The sequence below is a fragment of the Colias philodice genome, chromosome 14 (assembly GCF_061535455.1).
Source record: "Colias philodice isolate Cphi_HAF_F1 chromosome 14, ilColPhil1 Martin Lab GWU primary, whole genome shotgun sequence".
Classification (NCBI taxonomy): Eukaryota; Metazoa; Arthropoda; class Insecta; order Lepidoptera; family Pieridae; genus Colias; species Colias philodice.
The window spans coordinates 5,029,456-5,048,421 of NC_143099.1; the positions used below are offsets into that span (position 1 = coordinate 5,029,456).

The 18,966-nt window shown below is 32.0% G+C and overlaps 2 protein-coding genes and 1 long non-coding RNA gene across 3 annotated transcripts; 2 read left to right on the forward strand and 1 right to left on the reverse strand.

Annotated features, from left to right (window-relative positions):
- Positions 1-27: 27 nt before the first annotated feature.
- On the reverse strand, positions 28-12,692 carry LOC149482810 (potassium channel subfamily K member 4-like). The gene is made up of 3 exons (XM_089703600.1): positions 12,531-12,692; positions 1,784-1,894; positions 28-149 (listed from the first exon to the last, which is right to left on the reverse strand). Exons 2-3 carry the CDS (start codon positions 1,881-1,883, stop codon positions 28-30), a joined length of 222 nt encoding a protein of 73 aa, XP_089559726.1. The 5' UTR covers positions 1,884-1,894; positions 12,531-12,692.
- Positions 9,103-10,561, forward strand: LOC149482811 (uncharacterized). Its single transcript, XR_016316600.1, has 3 exons — positions 9,103-9,642; positions 9,769-9,830; positions 9,905-10,561. It is a non-coding gene; the product is annotated as an uncharacterized LOC149482811 (long non-coding RNA).
- Positions 12,693-15,302: 2,610 nt separating the features above from the next.
- On the forward strand, positions 15,303-17,974 carry LOC149482812 (uncharacterized). Its single transcript, XM_089703365.1, has 4 exons — positions 15,303-15,375; positions 15,847-16,049; positions 16,616-16,721; positions 16,829-17,974. The coding sequence occupies exons 2-4, from the start codon at positions 15,848-15,850 to the stop codon at positions 17,298-17,300; spliced, it is 780 nt and encodes a 259-aa protein (XP_089559491.1). The 5' UTR covers positions 15,303-15,375; position 15,847; the 3' UTR covers positions 17,301-17,974.
- Positions 17,975-18,966: the final 992 nt, after the last annotated feature.

The following is an 18,966-nucleotide window of genomic DNA, read 5'->3' on the forward strand; positions in this document are numbered from 1 at the left end:
GGATGTATTATAACTATTAGAAAAGATTCAAAAAGGTAATATACCTGTAACAGAAGGATGGTCGCGTAGAAAATTACTTTTCGCCATCTCCACGCGTTCCTCTCTTGCCTTTTCAACAGGTCCTTCGATTGCTTGGAAAACTGTAGCGCCTAGAACAAATGATTAGGTACTTGTAACTGTCTTAGACAAACTAAGTACAGCTTATTACTTATAACCGTCTAATCTTTCGAAACCTTAGTTCGAAACACATCTCTTCATCTACCAATAGGTACTATCGTATTTTGATAGACGAATGAGAGTGGAATCTTATAATGGTTAAGTACGTCCTAGATTAATAGTATAAGAAGAAAATCGTAATAAGTATGTACGAAACTGATTTCAAAATGTCATACTTATACGAAAGTAAATAAATTGTTTGAACTAAACTAAAAAAAAAAACTCAAACATTCATTTATTAGTGAAAACTAGCAAGTGAAAAAATCAGATTTAAAATCCTTATAGTCTACGCTCTTGAGCTAGATGGAGGTAAACGGTACACCAATTAATTCACCCCCTGTGACGCCAGAACCACAGTTAATTGAATTCTCCGCGTCCGTTCCAATATCTCTCACAAAATTGCGCCCATACTCGATTTTAAATCTATTATAGTTGACACTCCGCTTGATTACATATTATGATCACATATTATAGTTTAGAAATTTGTATTTATATTTAGGGGTAATCTAGGAACTTAAATATAATAATAAGAGAGTTACAATTATTAACAATCTATAATCTATTAATTCCACCGCTAATAATTATTATCAAGTACCCAATATAGAAAAGAACAAAAATATTATCATAAATTCATAACCATTTCTTACATTAATAACTCTTCCTACAAACTAAGTTAAAAGTAGTAACAAAATAAATTCATGCATTCATTAACCTAAGTGACTTCATGGTTCATATTTTTAATTTGAAAGTTATAAACGAATTAAAGTACTTCGCAGCAATAAAATACAACGCTACTAATTCTTCGCAAACCTCTTACCAACAAAATTGAATTACCGAGACGTTTAAAATGATTCAATTATAATACTGAATTCATTAACGAATGAAAAATAAAATGTTAGTAGAAATTTAAAGCTAGAAAATTGAATGGATGTTCCATCTCAGTAGGATTAGTATTTTTTGCCGTTGAAAGAAGTAATTCAACAAATCATAGCTGTAAAAGCGAGTAACTATATTGAATTCTGTTAATAAAGACGTTGAAGGATTGCCCACACTGTAATACTGTTTATTTATCGTGTGGTTTAATATAAACAGAATAGGGATGAGTAGGTAGATACTTAGAGCAACGAAACGAGAGAAAATTTAAGCTTATATCAGAGATGTGTCATGTGTGTGCTTTATTTTATTATTTAGCTACTTTATTCTTATATTTTAGAAAATTTTATTACAGCTTAGTTTTAAAATAATCTAACTTTAATTGTAGCCTTGGCCTTGTAGGAACGGGAAATGTCACAGACCACAGTTGTAGATATACCGTAGGTAAAGTTAGATTGTGGTCCTGTGGTTTTTTGTAAATTATCTTTAAATTTTAAGCATATCATTATTATTATCAGCCATGACTGTCCCACTGCTGGGCAAAGGCCTCTCTTCCCTCAGTCCATTTACCCTATTTTGAGCAATTTTGCTCCAATCCGGTAAATGAGAGTCAAGCTCGTTCCGCCATCTTATTCTGCCATATTATGTATTCATTTAATATAGAAGCTCCAATTCAAACATAAAACATACATACCCATAGATAAATATAGAGCCATAGCCATAATAAGAACGAGCACGCGTAGCGCCGGCACGCTCCGCACGTGGCTCACACAACCCGGCATCACGAGCCTCATTGCTTATTTATCTGTGGAAGAAAACTTTGTTAATAATACATATTGTATATTAATTATGCTGTTTGTTATCTTAGGCTGTTATTGATTTCTAAAACTGTTCATGGGCTTGATGAAAATGGTCAGGATGTTTTGATTGTACCTAGGTACCTATCACGATTCAACCATGGGATTCAACTTTCAAAATCACTCGCTTTCATACGTACTGACTTGACTTACTGATAAAATTCAATTTACGCAAATAAATTACAAACTATAATCTATTATATAATTTATATTCTGATTTTGCTTTATATAATTGCGTAACATTATACGAGTTAACGAGTATAGATTTTCATGCAATTAACATCAAAAACAACGTTCACCGTGGAAAATTCAATTTATTCGATATTAAATCGCGTTCGAACTACAGGTAGGATGGCTCTCTATAAGCTTGAAAATTTAATAACAAACTCTCATATCATCGTTGATAATCGAGTGTTTTAATCGAATGAAATTGGATGTTTTTAATCACGTTCATAGGTGAATATATTGCTCTAATAAGTTTATTCCACACAACATCCTTCATTTCTGCTTATCTTGATTGGATTCGATTCATATAGGTACGTCTCGTATATATTATTGTATATCCGATGCTTATAAGTTAATCACAAAGTTTCGGTAATGGATCTCGCCACAGAAAATGAAAGAGCTTCGCTTTGGTCATGAGAATTCATTAAAATAGAGTAGCTGGCTCTCTCGCTAGGTACCTTGTAATTAGGTCAACAAACAATAGTTGAGTAAAAACATACGATTGAGTCATATAAACGGATTATTATCATTATCCGATTCCGAAAGAATATGAAAATAAGATAATAAGGACTGGAAAGGGATTAAGAAGGAAGGAAGGAATTAGATAACATCTGACTTCAGGATTAATCCATTGTTTTTCGTTTAGGTAAATCCACAAGAGTAGTAATTGTGAAGCTTCTAGCTCCGGGTAGTCTTAACTGATAGATATTATTTTTTTTTTCTATAGGAAATTTCTGACATTACACACTAAAGAGATACTTACGGCGAAAAAAATAAATAAAAATATGAAGCACCGACTTGGACGTTTACACCTTAGTTATTTTATTTTAAATTAAGTAGGTAGGTATGTAGATACGTATTCTGCATTGTAATTTTTTTTAAATAACGTTGAAAATTATCTATGACAGTTTAGCCATTTACATTGTTATAATCGCCGTTATAATCATGGATCTCGTTTTAAATTATGGTACATACGTAATCTGCACCACATTTACTAGTTAGGCACTGACCTGAAGATCAAAATATACAATGCTGTTATCATGAAAATTCATGGATTATTTGCAGATATGTTAAGTTTTCTGATAAAAATAAAAATAAACATTTTTACCTAAATACATACTTTGATCATCATACATAGATAATATTAACTTTGCAAAAGTTAAACATTTCGGCTGTTTCATTGTCAAACAAAGCTTTTAGCTGGAGTCCTTGAAAGTTTTACTTCATTAGCGACTTTTTCTAATTTCTAAAGGTATTTTAGGTATTTATTTATCTATAACTAGCGGTCCGCCCCGGCTTCGCCCGTGGTACATATTTACGTTTTCTCTACATAAAAACCATCCTCGTACTTCAAGGAATATAATAAAAAAAGAATTATCGAAATCGGTTCAGCCGTTCTCGAGTTATGCGCTTACCAACTCATTTTGCGATTCATTTTTATATATAAGAAGAATATATATTATATTTACAACATTCTTTTTTTATTATATTACCTATATATATCTACTTAATTATTCAAAGACTAGGTACATCGTTAGCCCTCCATTAAAGGGCCACGGGCCACGTACATTAGTAACCATTACGGCTTGCGTGTCTTTACAAATATAGTTACCGTAATTAGGTGGCCATCACATTAGATTATCTTACAAAATGTATCATGATAAGGCATATTACTTGTTAAGTATTCATTCGCCAAAATAATCTAACAGCACTATCGAAAAACGTAAAAGATACCACGTTTTGTATTTTATCTATGATTTGTCTTCATTCACTTTTCTAGATCATAATTTAGGAATACAGTTTATTTCTTGATTAATATTATTAGTAAGTAGGGCAGATGCACAGTGCAGTAAAGTCTTAATTAAACAAATAAACAATTTGTTCAACTACTGGTTTATAATAAAACATACTTTATGTTGCCTGTGCGTTATTACCTTTCATGTACAATTATTTTAGGCTAGAGCGGCCAGAACCTAGACGTCACAGTAGGGGAAACTTTATTCGAATGACGTCATGCGTATAGTATAAATTTTTTATGTTATCGTGAATCGTCTATCGATATTCGATATTGCTACATATTAGCACAAGGCACATCCGCATAACGTATAAGCTGATATGAAGTTAGCTCGGATTATCGGCTCATTGTATCCTGCTTACTATTATTATGGCGTAGAAAATTGCGGATAAAAACGTTATAAACTTATTCTATTACTATTATACGCGTGAGCCGTAAGAGTCTAGATTGCAATAACAACTTTATTCTCTTTTTACTTTTTAGTTCGTAGACAACGCGATGTACCATTTGAATTATGGAAATATTCAATAACAATTATTAAAGACAGTAATTACTTAATAAGAGTATTAATTATTCAATAAAAATGTTTAGTCCATTAATTATTTGTCTTGACATACTTAGCTATGTTTGAAGTTATTGAGAATCGACTAACGGTAGATACACGTAATTAGTAATTACTTTAATTTTGAATAGATATATAAATTTATACCTATTTGGTAAGTATCTACATATATATGTACAATAAATAAATAACATTAAATGTATTTATATGGTCCCTGAAAACGAAATGAAACTTTTCGACCTTAATTGCTTTATGTTTTGTCTAGACACTAGACGTTATAAAGTTGGTAAGTCCAAGTAAATGTTATCGACTTCTGATTTCTATCGATCTTGAATCACTGGGAACTATTTTGCAGATTCTTATCTAAAATTATTATGTTTCTTTATGATCTCCTAAACAACAAACTGGACTGCCCCCAATTAACAGAAAATATATATTTTAACACCCCTCTAACTCGAACACGTAATACTCCTTTATTCTTTATACCACGTACAAAAAACCAATATATGAAGAACTCACTCTTTAATCGCCTGCCTTCGATAAACAATCAAAAATTTTCTACTCTTGACATATTTAACAGCCCTCGCAATCGTTTTAAAACCAATGTAATTAAAATATTATCTAACGTACCTAACATATTTTAATCCTGCACACACACACATATATACACACAAACATACCCAAACGCACGCACGCACTCACCCACACACACAACTCACCACTCTTTAATAAGTTACTGTTTTAAATATACATGTAATTGATAATAATTGTAAAACTCGTAATTGGCGTATTGTATCATAGATATAAGTAGAGTAAGTCAAACTGTAAGCTGTGTAGTTTTCAAAATAAATAAATAAATAAATAAATAAATAAATAAAAAGATCTTTTCTTTTTAGATAAGAGTCTTTTTTTTCTTTCTTATATTTAATATCATTATCTAGCTTTAGCTAGTCCAAATTGCCCTATAAACCTTAGAGCTATGAACCAACCTACTACATACCTTCTAAATCAGCTATAGTTCAATAAGTTAAAATGAAACAGCAAGTTAATATTAAATCAAATCCCATATTAATGAATAAACTTTGACCTTTAATCTGTTATTTATCTAGACTGAAATAGAAACTAATCATCTGCTCGGACCCGGCTTAGTTATATCTAATAGCTTTTTAATAGACTATTAATTAGTTGTTTCTAGATATATTTATCTGTATTCCCGAGAAACATTAAATGGAGTTATAATATCAAAACATACAGAGTAGAAAAATACCAAGCCAGAGCCTAATACTATAAAGCTGAAGAGTTTGTTTGTTTGTTTGTTTGAACGCGCTAATCTCGGGAACTACTGGTCCGATTTGAAAAATTCTTTCGGTGTTAGATAGCCCATTTATCGAGGAAGGCTATAGGCTATATATCATCACGCTAAGACCAACAGGAGCGGAGCAATGCGGGTGAAACCGCGGGGAACAGCTAGTTTTTTTATACGGTTAGTGGGAACAGTGAGCTTTCATTTGAACACTTCACGTTTAAAGTTTGGTGAGGACTTAGCTGATAATTTTGTGCTCACAAGAGGACTCGAGTTCGTGCCAAGAGGCAAGTTGAAGTTTAAAAGTACTAAGTACTCCTAGTTAAGTATTTCTTCGTGAACGTATTAACTATATGTTTTATTAGCACCGTGTCGCAGGAATAAGGCTTAGTAGGAGTTATTTGTGACTCGCGCAGAATACAAAATTATGCTATCAGACTAAGAATTTATATTAAAATATTTTACGCTGTTAAGCCTTTTTATCTATGATGAAAAGAAAAATATAATGGTTATGCCTAGTATTATAATTTATGAAATCATTCGGATAAAGTTACAGTGTCTCATTTACTTTTTAATAATTTTAAATAGCTTTCTATATGTGAGTACACAGCAATACATTTCCATTAGATATTGTGGGGAAAGATATATGAAGAGATGGGATTGTTTGTTGAAAACAAGGAGATGAAACACTTTGTCGCACGAGTTGATGAAGTACTAGCGTTAAAATATCACAGCTTAATCTCAAGCTGACAGATTCAAGCTTGTGTGAAGATACGATCTTCATACAAACTCAAGTCTCAAGAGTAAGGTCGAGAGATGCCCCTGACCTTCGAGCACAATCGATACAAATTGTGTGTTTCACCCCGTGACATAGTGCGTGCTACGTAATGGAAAAATAAATACATAGGTATTTTCACGTCAGTAATTTACACCACAGAACTATATTCTGTGTACCCTATTTACGTATTTTGAGACAACAAAAGCAAAGGAAAAGAAGCTTATTTGAAACATATTTTTTTATCGATAATTGTAAACTTATTTAATGTAAAATAACACAGACAACGTATTTACGGTCCCTATATCATTAATAAAAAAATATGTATACGTAATGTAAAGCAAAATTGCCTTCTGATAAACAAGTAGGTATTACATACTACCTACTCAATTAAACATATTTCGTTTTCATTTATTCCGATGGCCCACGCTGAAGACTGAAGTCCTAAAATAATGAAGCGTTTATAACAAATTTAGCGCTCTATTTTGTTATTTCGTAGCCCGGCTACGAAGCGCTTCAGGGCTATTTTTATTTATAGACGTAGGTATATGGAGCCTTTAATTAATTATTTATTTAGATGAAAATGTAGGTCTCTAAGATAAGTATTCTAGATATTATTATTATACATTATATTATTATACAAAAGTATGAATTAAGTGGGTTATACGTATCATAAATGTTGGATATTTACCTAAGTAGTTAAATCGAATTAACCTAAAAGAATATTAAAGTTATCTATGTTACATGTTCAATTTATTAAATAAAATGTTGGAATTTATCAGTATAAAATCTTAGTTACACGGGTAGAGTTAGAAAGTTTAATCCTTTAAAATTTAAATGTAGAAACTCGTTACGAATGAGAGTTATATACGCACCAACTTTTAATTGGGGTTATTGCCAAAATTCATAAGTTACCTACTCAAAAGTCTATGACCAAAAGTTTCTAGGTATATATAGTAGGTACAGTTCGTCAATTAATAGTTAAAATTATATAATAGGTAAATATTTACGTACTTTCATCTTTTATTTTTAGACGCGAAAACGGATAATTGGATATTTTTTGAAACAAAAATAACTTCAATTAATCAAATATAATATCTCGAAAATCGGGAGAGTTCTTAAATTTCGCCCTCGTTTTGGACATCTTCTAAATATATTTCACATAGAGGTAAGAATAATGCTAGGACGTAAGCATCCGCTAAGAAAGGATTTTGATCAATTCAACCCCTAGGGGGATAAAATAGGGGATAAAAGTTTATATGAATGAGATGATATGACGTAGGCATAGGCTAAGAAAGGATTTTAAACCCCCCCCCCAAAGGGGTTAAAATAAAAAAAAACTTATAATAATACTTCTTAACGCGAGCGAAGCTGCGAGCAAAATATAGTTTCCTTATAAAACGTTTCCTACCTGTACGGTTTGTACGTGATCCACAGCATTGACGATAAACATATATTTTTTTATGTTTATTTTCCACCCCGTTCGCGTTGTAACTTTGACCTACATCATTTCTGTGCGAACGCTACATACTTTATTCTCCCATAAAGGTACATTGGTACCTCGGTAGATCGGTAGATTAAACATTGATATTGTAGGTATATCGTTATATTATATCTGTAACTCATGCCGGGGATATCGCGACATCAATCATTCAGAAGCGGGATCCGACCGTGACCCTTGCGACCCTGTCAACACTCGTCACGGTTCACGAATATTTTCACCAGTCCTCTTAATGTACATCTGATGTAGACTTTCAACCAAAAAAAATTCCACGATGTAATTGATATTCCAAATATTCAGCGATAGGCATATAAATTTATACAATATTAAGTAATAGCAATCAAAATCAAAACGATGCTTGGAACAACTTGATTTAATAGGTAGTATCACAGGGTAGAATGGTAGCCTTACGAAGGAATGTAGGTGCAATTTATGAAAATAAATATATATTTAAACAAAACTAAGAAACACTTCTAAATGCAAAAATAAAATACTAATGAAGCTAATAAAATAGAAAGGCAAGACAAAAATTATAAAAGGTATGTGATGAAGATGGAACTGGGATATCACTTTATTATCCGACGCGACGTTCCAAAACACCAAAGATTTTCATTTCCGGGAATCTTACAATTAGTTACGTGAATAGGTAGTTATTTGGATTGTAAATAGTATTAGTGTGATCAAAACTCAAATGAATAGGTGATTTGAATTTTGAATTAAACGTGCTAGGCGTAGACCGAAGAGTTATGTATTAAGTATGTACAAGTACAAAAGCATTTGGTTAAAATAATGCTTACTGATATTTAAATCATAATAAGTACATAATTAGTAAAGACGAAAATAAAATAATGAAAAATTTAAATGTAGGTTGTATGAAATGTAGAGAATATAAAGTTTTAAATCGAGTCCTCTACAATTTTAACAGTAAATAACATAAATATACATACTATTTACTGGAATGAGTTAGTTAAGGTGATGAATTAATTTTTCTAACATTTACGGCCCTTTTCAAACCTTCGTAATTTTTATATTATTAAAGTTGTCGTGATGAAAATTCTTGACAAGAAAGTTCAATAGTAACACAATACGTCTACCGTTTTAGAAACATGATTCCATGATATTTTCTCGATAGAAAAAAAATACAAAGTTATCATTGTTATTTTTTTTTAATCTCTGGCATCTTCAAAATAACAAACGTAAAGTTACGACTTTTTGGATATTAACTATAAAATATACAACCTATACGTCTACCGTGTTAGAATTTTGAAATATGCGATGGTTTTGAAATAAACAAGAAATACTTGAAATTAGCGCCTGACCAGCCAATATAGCGAGAGCCGCCCTGTACCTTCCTACCCCGATCGCTGCACGAGTCATTCCCGCTACGGCCGTCACACGGGGAACTTGTGTCGCTCGCGCAATCGTAAAAAAGGGTGACAACACGATAAGACAAATGGGGACAATAAAGAAAATAAGAAGAAGAAACATAAAGGTTGGAGGAAAAAGAATGCTTACAATTGGAACAAATTAATGAAGTAAGTTGGTTTTATTTTAAATTTGATGATAATTGTATTATAGACGATGTTTGATATGTACCCCTGTTTTAAGTACATAACGAATGTGTAAGATTTTTTCATTTATAGCATAAATAATCTGTTCAGAAATCCGGAATCCAGAAGGAAAATAAACCCACTGATTGTTCACAATGTGAATCCACTCCTTCGTAAGTACCTTTATTCAGTCAAAAATGTATGTTATCAAAGCTCTACTGGTTTTATCGCATGATTCCATTTTTAGCAAAAAGCAACAAAGTGCAAAGAAATAAAAAATCATGGTGAACTTAGTGGAAGTATGGCGGACATAATATGGAACAGGAGCTCATTGGAGTAGTATTATATTTAAAAAAAAATACGAAATAATTTCAAGAATTACATTTCTTAGAAGGTGGTAGATAAGTATGTTGTATAAAGAATTTGATGTTGATATTTATTTCATTTATACTTACTACACCTGTGCGGGAAATTGCTTAGTACTAAAACAGGTTTATATTCATATTTACATAGTAATGTGAGTTTTCATTTCGAAAAATTTTGTGTAAGTATGTATATTAAATTGAGTTCCTGGGTGATCTGGAAACACAATTGGGCCCGGAAGATGGCGCTGCAGTCACTCCTCCTAATAACATGAACCGATTTGGATGAATATTTGTGTGCACATTTCATTTTTGTGGGATGATTGGTTGATTCGCTTTCACATTAGCTAATATTATGTATTTTTGTTGTTAGAAAGTAAACTTAATTTAATGTTTATAATACATTATTATTGGTATAAATAAGCCAGTGTTCGTCTCACATTGCTGTACCTGCCTACCTACCCTACCAGGGCCTAACTTTGTTCTGGCTATTTTATTTTGATTATTTGTAATGAATAATAATTACAATTATAATAGAGTGCAAAAAATAAATACATGCGTCAATATAATATTTTGTGTTTTTTTTAAACAATTTTTTTATTTAAAAAAATATCATTCCGACCGCGGCTTTGCCCGCGTGGAATTAGATTATATCGTGAATCCTGTCTTATCCCACAGAAGTGTTCAGTTCGGATAAAAAGTATCCTATGTGTAAATCCAGGCAATTAGCTATATTTTATCAAAATTGGTAATGTAGTCTTGACGTGATTAAGTAACAACTAACAAAAAAATATACAAATTAACATCCAAAGTTTCGCATCAGTTTTACTATATTAGTGATATCTTCCACTCTTGACTTTGACTGAGAAGAATAATTAGGGTTTATAACTTCTTTCAGAAATATTACCTTTCATTTCTGGGCATGACGTAATATCTACGTCAGCATCAAATTCTATCTAAATCCATTCAGTAGTCCGCGTTATTGAGTACCATTTCATTTTTTCAGAGTAACAATATTTTTTGTTATTTTAAAGATTATTTATAACCTGTATTATTTTGTAATAAAGTAAACATTACGAAATAATAATAATTATTAATAATGTCTAAGTAGTTGTTAAAAAGAAGATTATTTGTTTATAAGCAAGAAAATAAAACCAATAAATCAACAATTAAATATGTATATGTATAAGAATATTATAACTGTATGACGACTCCATACATGTTTGTCCCGAGTCGGCCCGCGGCAGCGCGGCGAGTTTGCAAGAATGACTTCGCGCACACCCGCGTTCGCGATAGCGAGCTATTAGACTCCGCCTGCCAAGCAGTAGATTTTTTTTTGTGTATCGTCTTAAATATTTTTTAGTTATAAAGACTGAAAATTGGCTGCGCGTTTGATCATAGGCAACTGGCAAACTCATTTAAACTTCATGGAAACAACCCGGAGGTATTTTTCTTACAGGCTAGAGCTTTCGCAAGCTCTTATATTTCATTTACGAGATTTCAGATCACATTCTCACCCAACAATACCTTTAACCTATTTTGAAATTGGTTACCAAAATATTTATGTAGAGGCTTGATTAATATGAATTTTATTATAATTTATTTTTAACGATTTTAGTGGTTTACTAAAAATTAAAAAGTATGGAATTTTGTTGACGTAATAAGGGAAATATATGATTATCTATATCAATTTAAAGATAAACTATTTATAGTACAAGTAAGATAGGTAATTATTTCATTTTTGGATTCAATGGCGACAATCACTTGAATTTTTTTCAATTGATTAAGAACCTATTTCCTTTGACACCAAGCTAAATGAAATGACAATTACTTAACGTAGGTAGAAAAGTATAAGCTGAAAATAATAATGGAAAAATAATATTTTCAAAGGCTTTCTAACAATGGCATTTTCCTTCATCTTCTTCAAAGTGTTCTTAATTTGGAAAGTAGGAAAATGCCATATTTTAATGACATTAAACTTATTGTTAAAATCGGTCAAAAATTAAAAAAGAAATCGCCATTTGTGCTCATAATTCAGTTTTTAATTTATTTGAGACCACTTGTTCATTTAAAATAATTATTACTAAATTATAAAAGACCCGATCCAAGTTATAGGTGTCTAAATATGTAATTTCAAAATTAAAATAGTTGTTCGGTGTATTATTTCAAAGAAAATCATATAACAGAAACGGCATTCCATCAGAAATAATAATTTGCAAAATAATATTGTTTCTATAAATATATATTAAGTACTGGAATCGTGTGATAGGTAACGTATCATAAATTTTCCGAACCACCTGTAGATTTACGCACATAGACCCGAGGCACCAAGGGTACTATGTTATGTCTATTCTACGTTAATTTATAATTAATACAGGGGATATAAATAGCCCTTCAAATTAACAGACCTTTCATTATTGTGGTGTCTAAAAATACGTGAGTCTTTTAGATCTGATAAAGATTAAATAATGTATTCACAACTACTTCATTTTTAATAGTCTATTAACTTACCGTTTAACGAAAATGAAATGTAACGCGAGATACTTAAGTTGGTTTGTAGAAAAGTTTGAAAAACCGGCACAATAATTTTATACCCCGAGAGAAGTAGCGAACCGGCCACTTCGGGTGAAATCACCTCCGGACTGAGGTTTTCCTGAAAAGCTTGTGATGTGGACGACATTATTGCCTGAAAGCTTAGCGAAAATTTTACACGAAACGACAGCGACACGACAATTTCTCTACATTTTTAAATGAAAAAATCTGTCGCTTGTAAATGTTAAATGCAAGCTTTATACTGTCGTAAGTCTTTTTTTGACATTAAAGTAATTTATCCTCTACTATAGATGAAAAATTCCGAATTTCAAATATGTAGGTAATCGTTTTCAATCCAAAAGTCGTTTGAAAAATCCGCAAGTTGTTATTTAGTCACGTCTTGCTTTTAAACAGGAAACTATATTTTTATTAATTTAAAGATAATTATATGTGAAAGCTCTCCTATCATATATAAAATCGAATCTGTGCAGTTAAACAGCCCTAACACAATCTATCAATGGTTGTATACCTCATAACGGAGCGTGCGCGTTTCGCTCACTCTGCCATGACGCTTTATCAATGGGACGGCCATCTTTTGACGTCATAACCATGGCTGTCATGTTTATTTTGTTTCCAACGAGCTTTTATTTTTCAGCTTTAGTAGGTACGGTAATGACATATTGTTCAGATCTAGGTTTTGATAATGAATAGTGTAGCTACAAGCTACGCTTTTAAATTTATAATGAAAGGTTTGCAACCTACGTAGAGCCACGTAGAGCGTAGTTGTTATGAGGTACTATGTCGTGGGTAGTAGGTAGTTAGGTACGTATATACATACATAGTTTGACTATGTTGGAATTATGAAAGAAGATAAAATTAAAATAAAAAATCTGGACTAAATATATTTTTTTTATTTTCAAAAGACCAGAGGCAGACACAGATTAAAAACCCACTTTGCAATATCTTATAATACTTAAGTACCTACCAATTAGTTTCTAGCATTTATATAAAATACGTTTCATGTTAGAAACAAGTGTTTCCTTCGAATGTTGCTTTAGCGGATATACAAGGTGAAAGGTAAGACATTTTAATTGGACTTTGTAAGGAAACTTCGCTAATCAGCTGACAGATTTCCATACAAAGTCCAAATTTTTTTCTACGAATTCAGCAAAGTTGTAGAACAAAAGTTGTTCAGTTTCATGAGTAGAAGCTCCTGTCTAAATTTTTCAAACGTCTTACCTTTCACCTTGTATATAGGACTACTATGATTTTCTTGTAGATACCTACTATTTTATGGACATTTTTATTCATAAAATTAAAACATAAATATATTTAATCTCCGATGTACCTAAATTAGAACTGAAAATATTTCACCCATCGCAGTATATTTGGATAGGTTTATAAATAGGTTGGCATCACAGGTTGGCATTCAGGCGTCAGTACAAAAGAGCTTATTTTTAAACTCCTTATTTTAGTTTAATGATAGTAAAAATAAACAGTAGTTTAAAATTATAAAATACGTTAGTTTTCACTTTTCAGTCAGCAGTTTCACCCGCGTAGGCAAAGAAAATTTAGCAGGAAAAGTTGTGATTCATTTACCTATGTCAGTCTCTAGCCTCATAACTAGCTCCAAACACAAAAATCATACCATAAAATAGCTCAGATAAAAAACAAATATATAGATAAGTACTTTAACATTTATTACCTCCATTATTAAGGTCTAGTAAGGATAACTAAGTTATACGGAATACTAACATTTTAAGTAACAAGTAAAAGAAGACCAAGACAAGAAAAAATTCATACTAATTTTATGGAAAATAACTTAGATCCAGTAATTATTAGCTGATGTTTCAAACAGATATTAAATAAAGTTTTGTGTCGGGCAACAGGCAACTACGGAAACCTACAAATGATGGTACATCAAGCTTAGCCCGACACGAGTCACGAACTTAATCATATTATTATCTCCTCCTCTTACTCCTCCTTCTCTTTCTTTATTCATACAAATATTATGTAAAATATGTTTCTGTATAAAGATACTAGTTAGGTAATTATTAATTTTCAAAACGTAAACGTTATATTGAATGTGGGAAAATATTTGTTATTGATTAGGAGTTAGGTAATATATTGACACTTTTAAGTTTAGAACAGTGGATATACTATAACTGTTATATTATAATATGTACCTACATGACGTCGTTCATGATATCTTCTACTCTTTGTTTACTAACTGGGGTACTCCCCACAAAGCTCTTTTGCGTGTGACCGTAGCTTTAAAATCTATCATCGTCTTTACTTTATTAAATAAATTTTCATAACAAGGAAACAAATAAAGTTATTTCCACTTTACAGTATTAAACTACACGTTTCCTTTTTATACTTTTAAATTTTATACGTTAAATGCCCATACATTTTGTTTTGTCTACAAAGCATGTTGTGAAAGAAAGAGAACACTATTAAAATTTTGCTGTGACCATTGTTATTATACTTACCCCTGCTTAGGGGACGCAAATCAGTTCGCGCGCTTGCGCGGATCAATAATTATCTAACTACTAACTACTCGCTTACCCTTAAAATAGGGTGGATTTTAGCAAAGCAAGATGTCTAACGCTGCTATAATATAATGGACCCTACAGCAATTACCAGTAAAACCAGCAATGGATAACATCTTGCGATATGACATCAGGATAAAATATGTTTTACAAGTTAGGAGTAGAGGGCTACGCATGCGCTTTTCATCCCTGGACCAAAGTGGACAAGTGTAACTAAATAAGAACAGCTTACAGAAGTCTTTTGTGAAGAAAGTGTTAAAATATATATGTGAGTTTATTTCAGTATGTTATATTTTATAATGTAAATAAAGGCACAATAATCATATGTACTGGATTAGATATTGGGTGTACTGTTTTAAGTCATAAGAAAACACACATTTTTGTGCCATGACGGGTAGTTAGTTACTATTTTAATAAATGTAAAATTATTCTATATCTCTATAAATAGTGCATTGGTAATTACTATATATATAAAGAGAATTACTTAAAAAAACGGGAATTTCATTTATTCATAATATTATTAAAAAAAATACTAAAACTTTCTAATCCAGTGAGTTGAAAAATAATACGGTCTAAACTTTAAATTGTAAGGTTTTCTATACCTAGGTAGGTAGGTACCTATACCTTAAGTTGCATAGGTATTATAAAACCTATAAAAGTATATCAAACATTCATTCATTCAACATTCAAAACAACCTTTATTACATTGAATTTATAATATAGAAAATAATGTGTTGTCACAGGATGTCGTGTGGGCCAGAATGCCTCTCCCTGGGACCTCCTCCGGACTCCATCGTGCACATGCCACCTCCCCCGCTGCCGGCGTTCCTCGCAAACATGGCAAATTTAACACCTCCTTGCAGAGCCTTCAAATGTCCCCCGCAACACAATAACGAAGACAACTCCCTGTTCCCTGGTGTTGAATACCACGAGCTACCACGACATGGTGAGATTTTGTACCAGTCATTACAAAAACAAAGTAACAAATCGGTTTGTTTTGTCGCGAATAAAATGTTTAATTGTTTGGCATTCACTGGTGAAAGAAATGTTGTTTAGCATATCTGTTTGTTAAAATGACAAATATCTTTTGAAGTAGTATCACTAATATAGAATATCGTAAGACTTACTGATAAAGTAAATGAAATAATTGGCCCTAAATATATCAGTCAAGATACTATTACACAAGGCTATTTAGTAGACTCTAATTAGTTCAAATGTGATTAGGATCGATTCATTGAGGATGATGAATTATATATTCACAGTCCACAGATACACATTTAATAATTTAATATCTTATCAACCAGGCCAAAACTGATTGCAAAACTTATATACCTACTTACCTACTACTTAAGTATTTAACTACTAGTTCTACATTCAGGGCATTATTGTGTACCTAACAAAGGCAAAGGCTAAGGCATGACTATGCCCATTGATATAAATCGGATAAGATAGCTTATTTCTAACAATGTAATATTGATGATTCGTCCATATAAATAATAATTACATTTTCAGAGCCAGCTGCAACAGACGACACATGGTTTTTGGTGTTAATAACATGCTGTATCGCGGTTTTGTGTATTGCTGCTCTATTGGCTCTGTTTCTTCTTAAGTGTCGAGAGTAAGTTATGCCTTTATAATTACGACATTATTAATATTTTCTTTAACATGATTTATTGCAATTTACTATTTTTATTTTAGTATTTTATTTTCTATTTATTGTTTTAGGGCGAGAGGTGGATGTAAGAGTGGAACAGGAAAAACCAGCGGCTCAAATGCCCTATATGGCAGTGCAGCTCTTGATTCTCGAGTCCTCTGGGCGGCTCTCACTCCCCGAGGCACCAGACATTTCGTTGCCGACACTTATCCACATGATGAAACTGAAGACCACCACTATGAATGCGTTGAACCACCTCTATACAAACTTGGCCCACCCGAAGACCTGGCTATCACTAGACATTACAACGTTGAGTACGAAGATCCAGCTCCGCTAATAGAAAGCTATTCAGACCGAACGGAGGAATACTTCAGAAACGGAATGGAGACTCTACGCAGAGGCAATAGACCATTAGTTTCCTCTCCAACAAGGATTGAAAGACCTAACTTGCCGCCACTAAATCTTCAGCCCAGAACTCTCCGCCGTGCACCTCACTCCCGCAGGGTCAGCGATGCAAACAATTCAGAGAAATCGACCATCTGAACCGAGAATGGCGCGGTATTTTCCGTCGCCGATTCAACAGATATCGATTATGAGTGGTCGATTACAGATTCAAACGTCGATCGACTTGTATAAAGACATATTATACTTATCTTGAAGATAAAACATGGAAATATAGTCTTATAAAATCAGAAGAAACTGAACGGATCTTTAATAGTTTTGTGTACAAAAAGACTTCAAATTTTCAAAATCGTGTTTGTTCTCCGGTATCAAATTGCCATTAAAATGTACAGAAGTGAACACTTAACAACACCAATCCAAATTGTAGAATACCTATTTAATACAAAAACAGGACTAAATAAAGTAGATAATTTAATTCATCTATATCTAACAGTAGCCATTAGTAATCCACTTTTACTGCACTTTTAAACACCTTATTTTTAACGTATGTAAAATTAACGTACCTATGTTTAAAATGTAAAACCATGCTTGAAAAAAATATAGGTATAAGGTCTGATCTAGTCTAAGGATCTCATAAGGATCTAGTCGATTCTAGTAAGTTTTTATTTTAGTCATTTAACACTATGAACTTAGATTTTAAGTACCTATATGTAGAGCTATAATATTTATGTGTAAAATTATAATTAATTGTAATAGGAAGGATGAAGATTTTATTTCTTTTATTATTGTGCAAAATTAATAGAAAAAAGTGACTTTTGTACCATTTAATAAATTATTCTTAGTTGCGTTATTTAAATTTTTTTTCATTTCCTTCGACTCGCAGCGATCTCTTGTACTCTCAAATAATGCTCCATAAATTGCTTCGATTTTTTTGACCCACCGCGCGCGCAGTTCAAAAAGTGTCATTACAAAAAAATTTCAATCGTTCTAGAAGCGTGTTAGATACAATATTTTTCAAAGAATTCTACAAACGAGTATTGGTTACAAATATGAAGTACTAGATTTCTGCCCGCGGCTTCGCCCGCCCTTTCAAAGAAAAACCCGCATAGTTGCCGTTCCTGTGGGATTTCCGGGATAAAAAGTAGCCTATGTCTTATTCTGGGTCTTCAAAGCTACCTACATACTAAATTTCATTGTAATCGGTTCGGTACTTGTTACGTGAAAGAATAATAAACATCCATCCATCAATCCATCCATCCATCCTCACCTTAGATCATTTACTTAGGCTGTTTTCCAATTACAGAGCATAATGCGACTCAGTGCTGCACAATGCCGAATTATGCTGATGATTAATTGGAACGTGAAACGCACCAGCAGGTTGCGCTAAGTTCAGTGTTGAAAAAAAAATATATTCATAGAGTTGTCAATAACCTCATTAATGTGTAAATAAAGTGGTATACATAATAATTGGTTGAAAAATATTAACGGTTATTTTAAGTCATTTGGATTTTGATTATTTCATTAACATTTTTTTCAATGTTTGTACCTTCATCCATACTTATATTTATTTTTTTTAACACAATTCGAATTAACTTTGATTATTTCGCAAAAACTACAAAGAAACGATTAACGAAAGCTTTAATTTTTTTTCCAACAATTAATAATTACTAACGATAAATCGATTGCACGCATCAATTCACGCGCATTACTTTTTCTAGTGCTCGATTGTGCGAAGTGTTGCTTAAGTTGGAACATTCAACGTTAAGCATTATGCCGCTTAATGCGCTCTAGTGCTGTAATTGGAAAA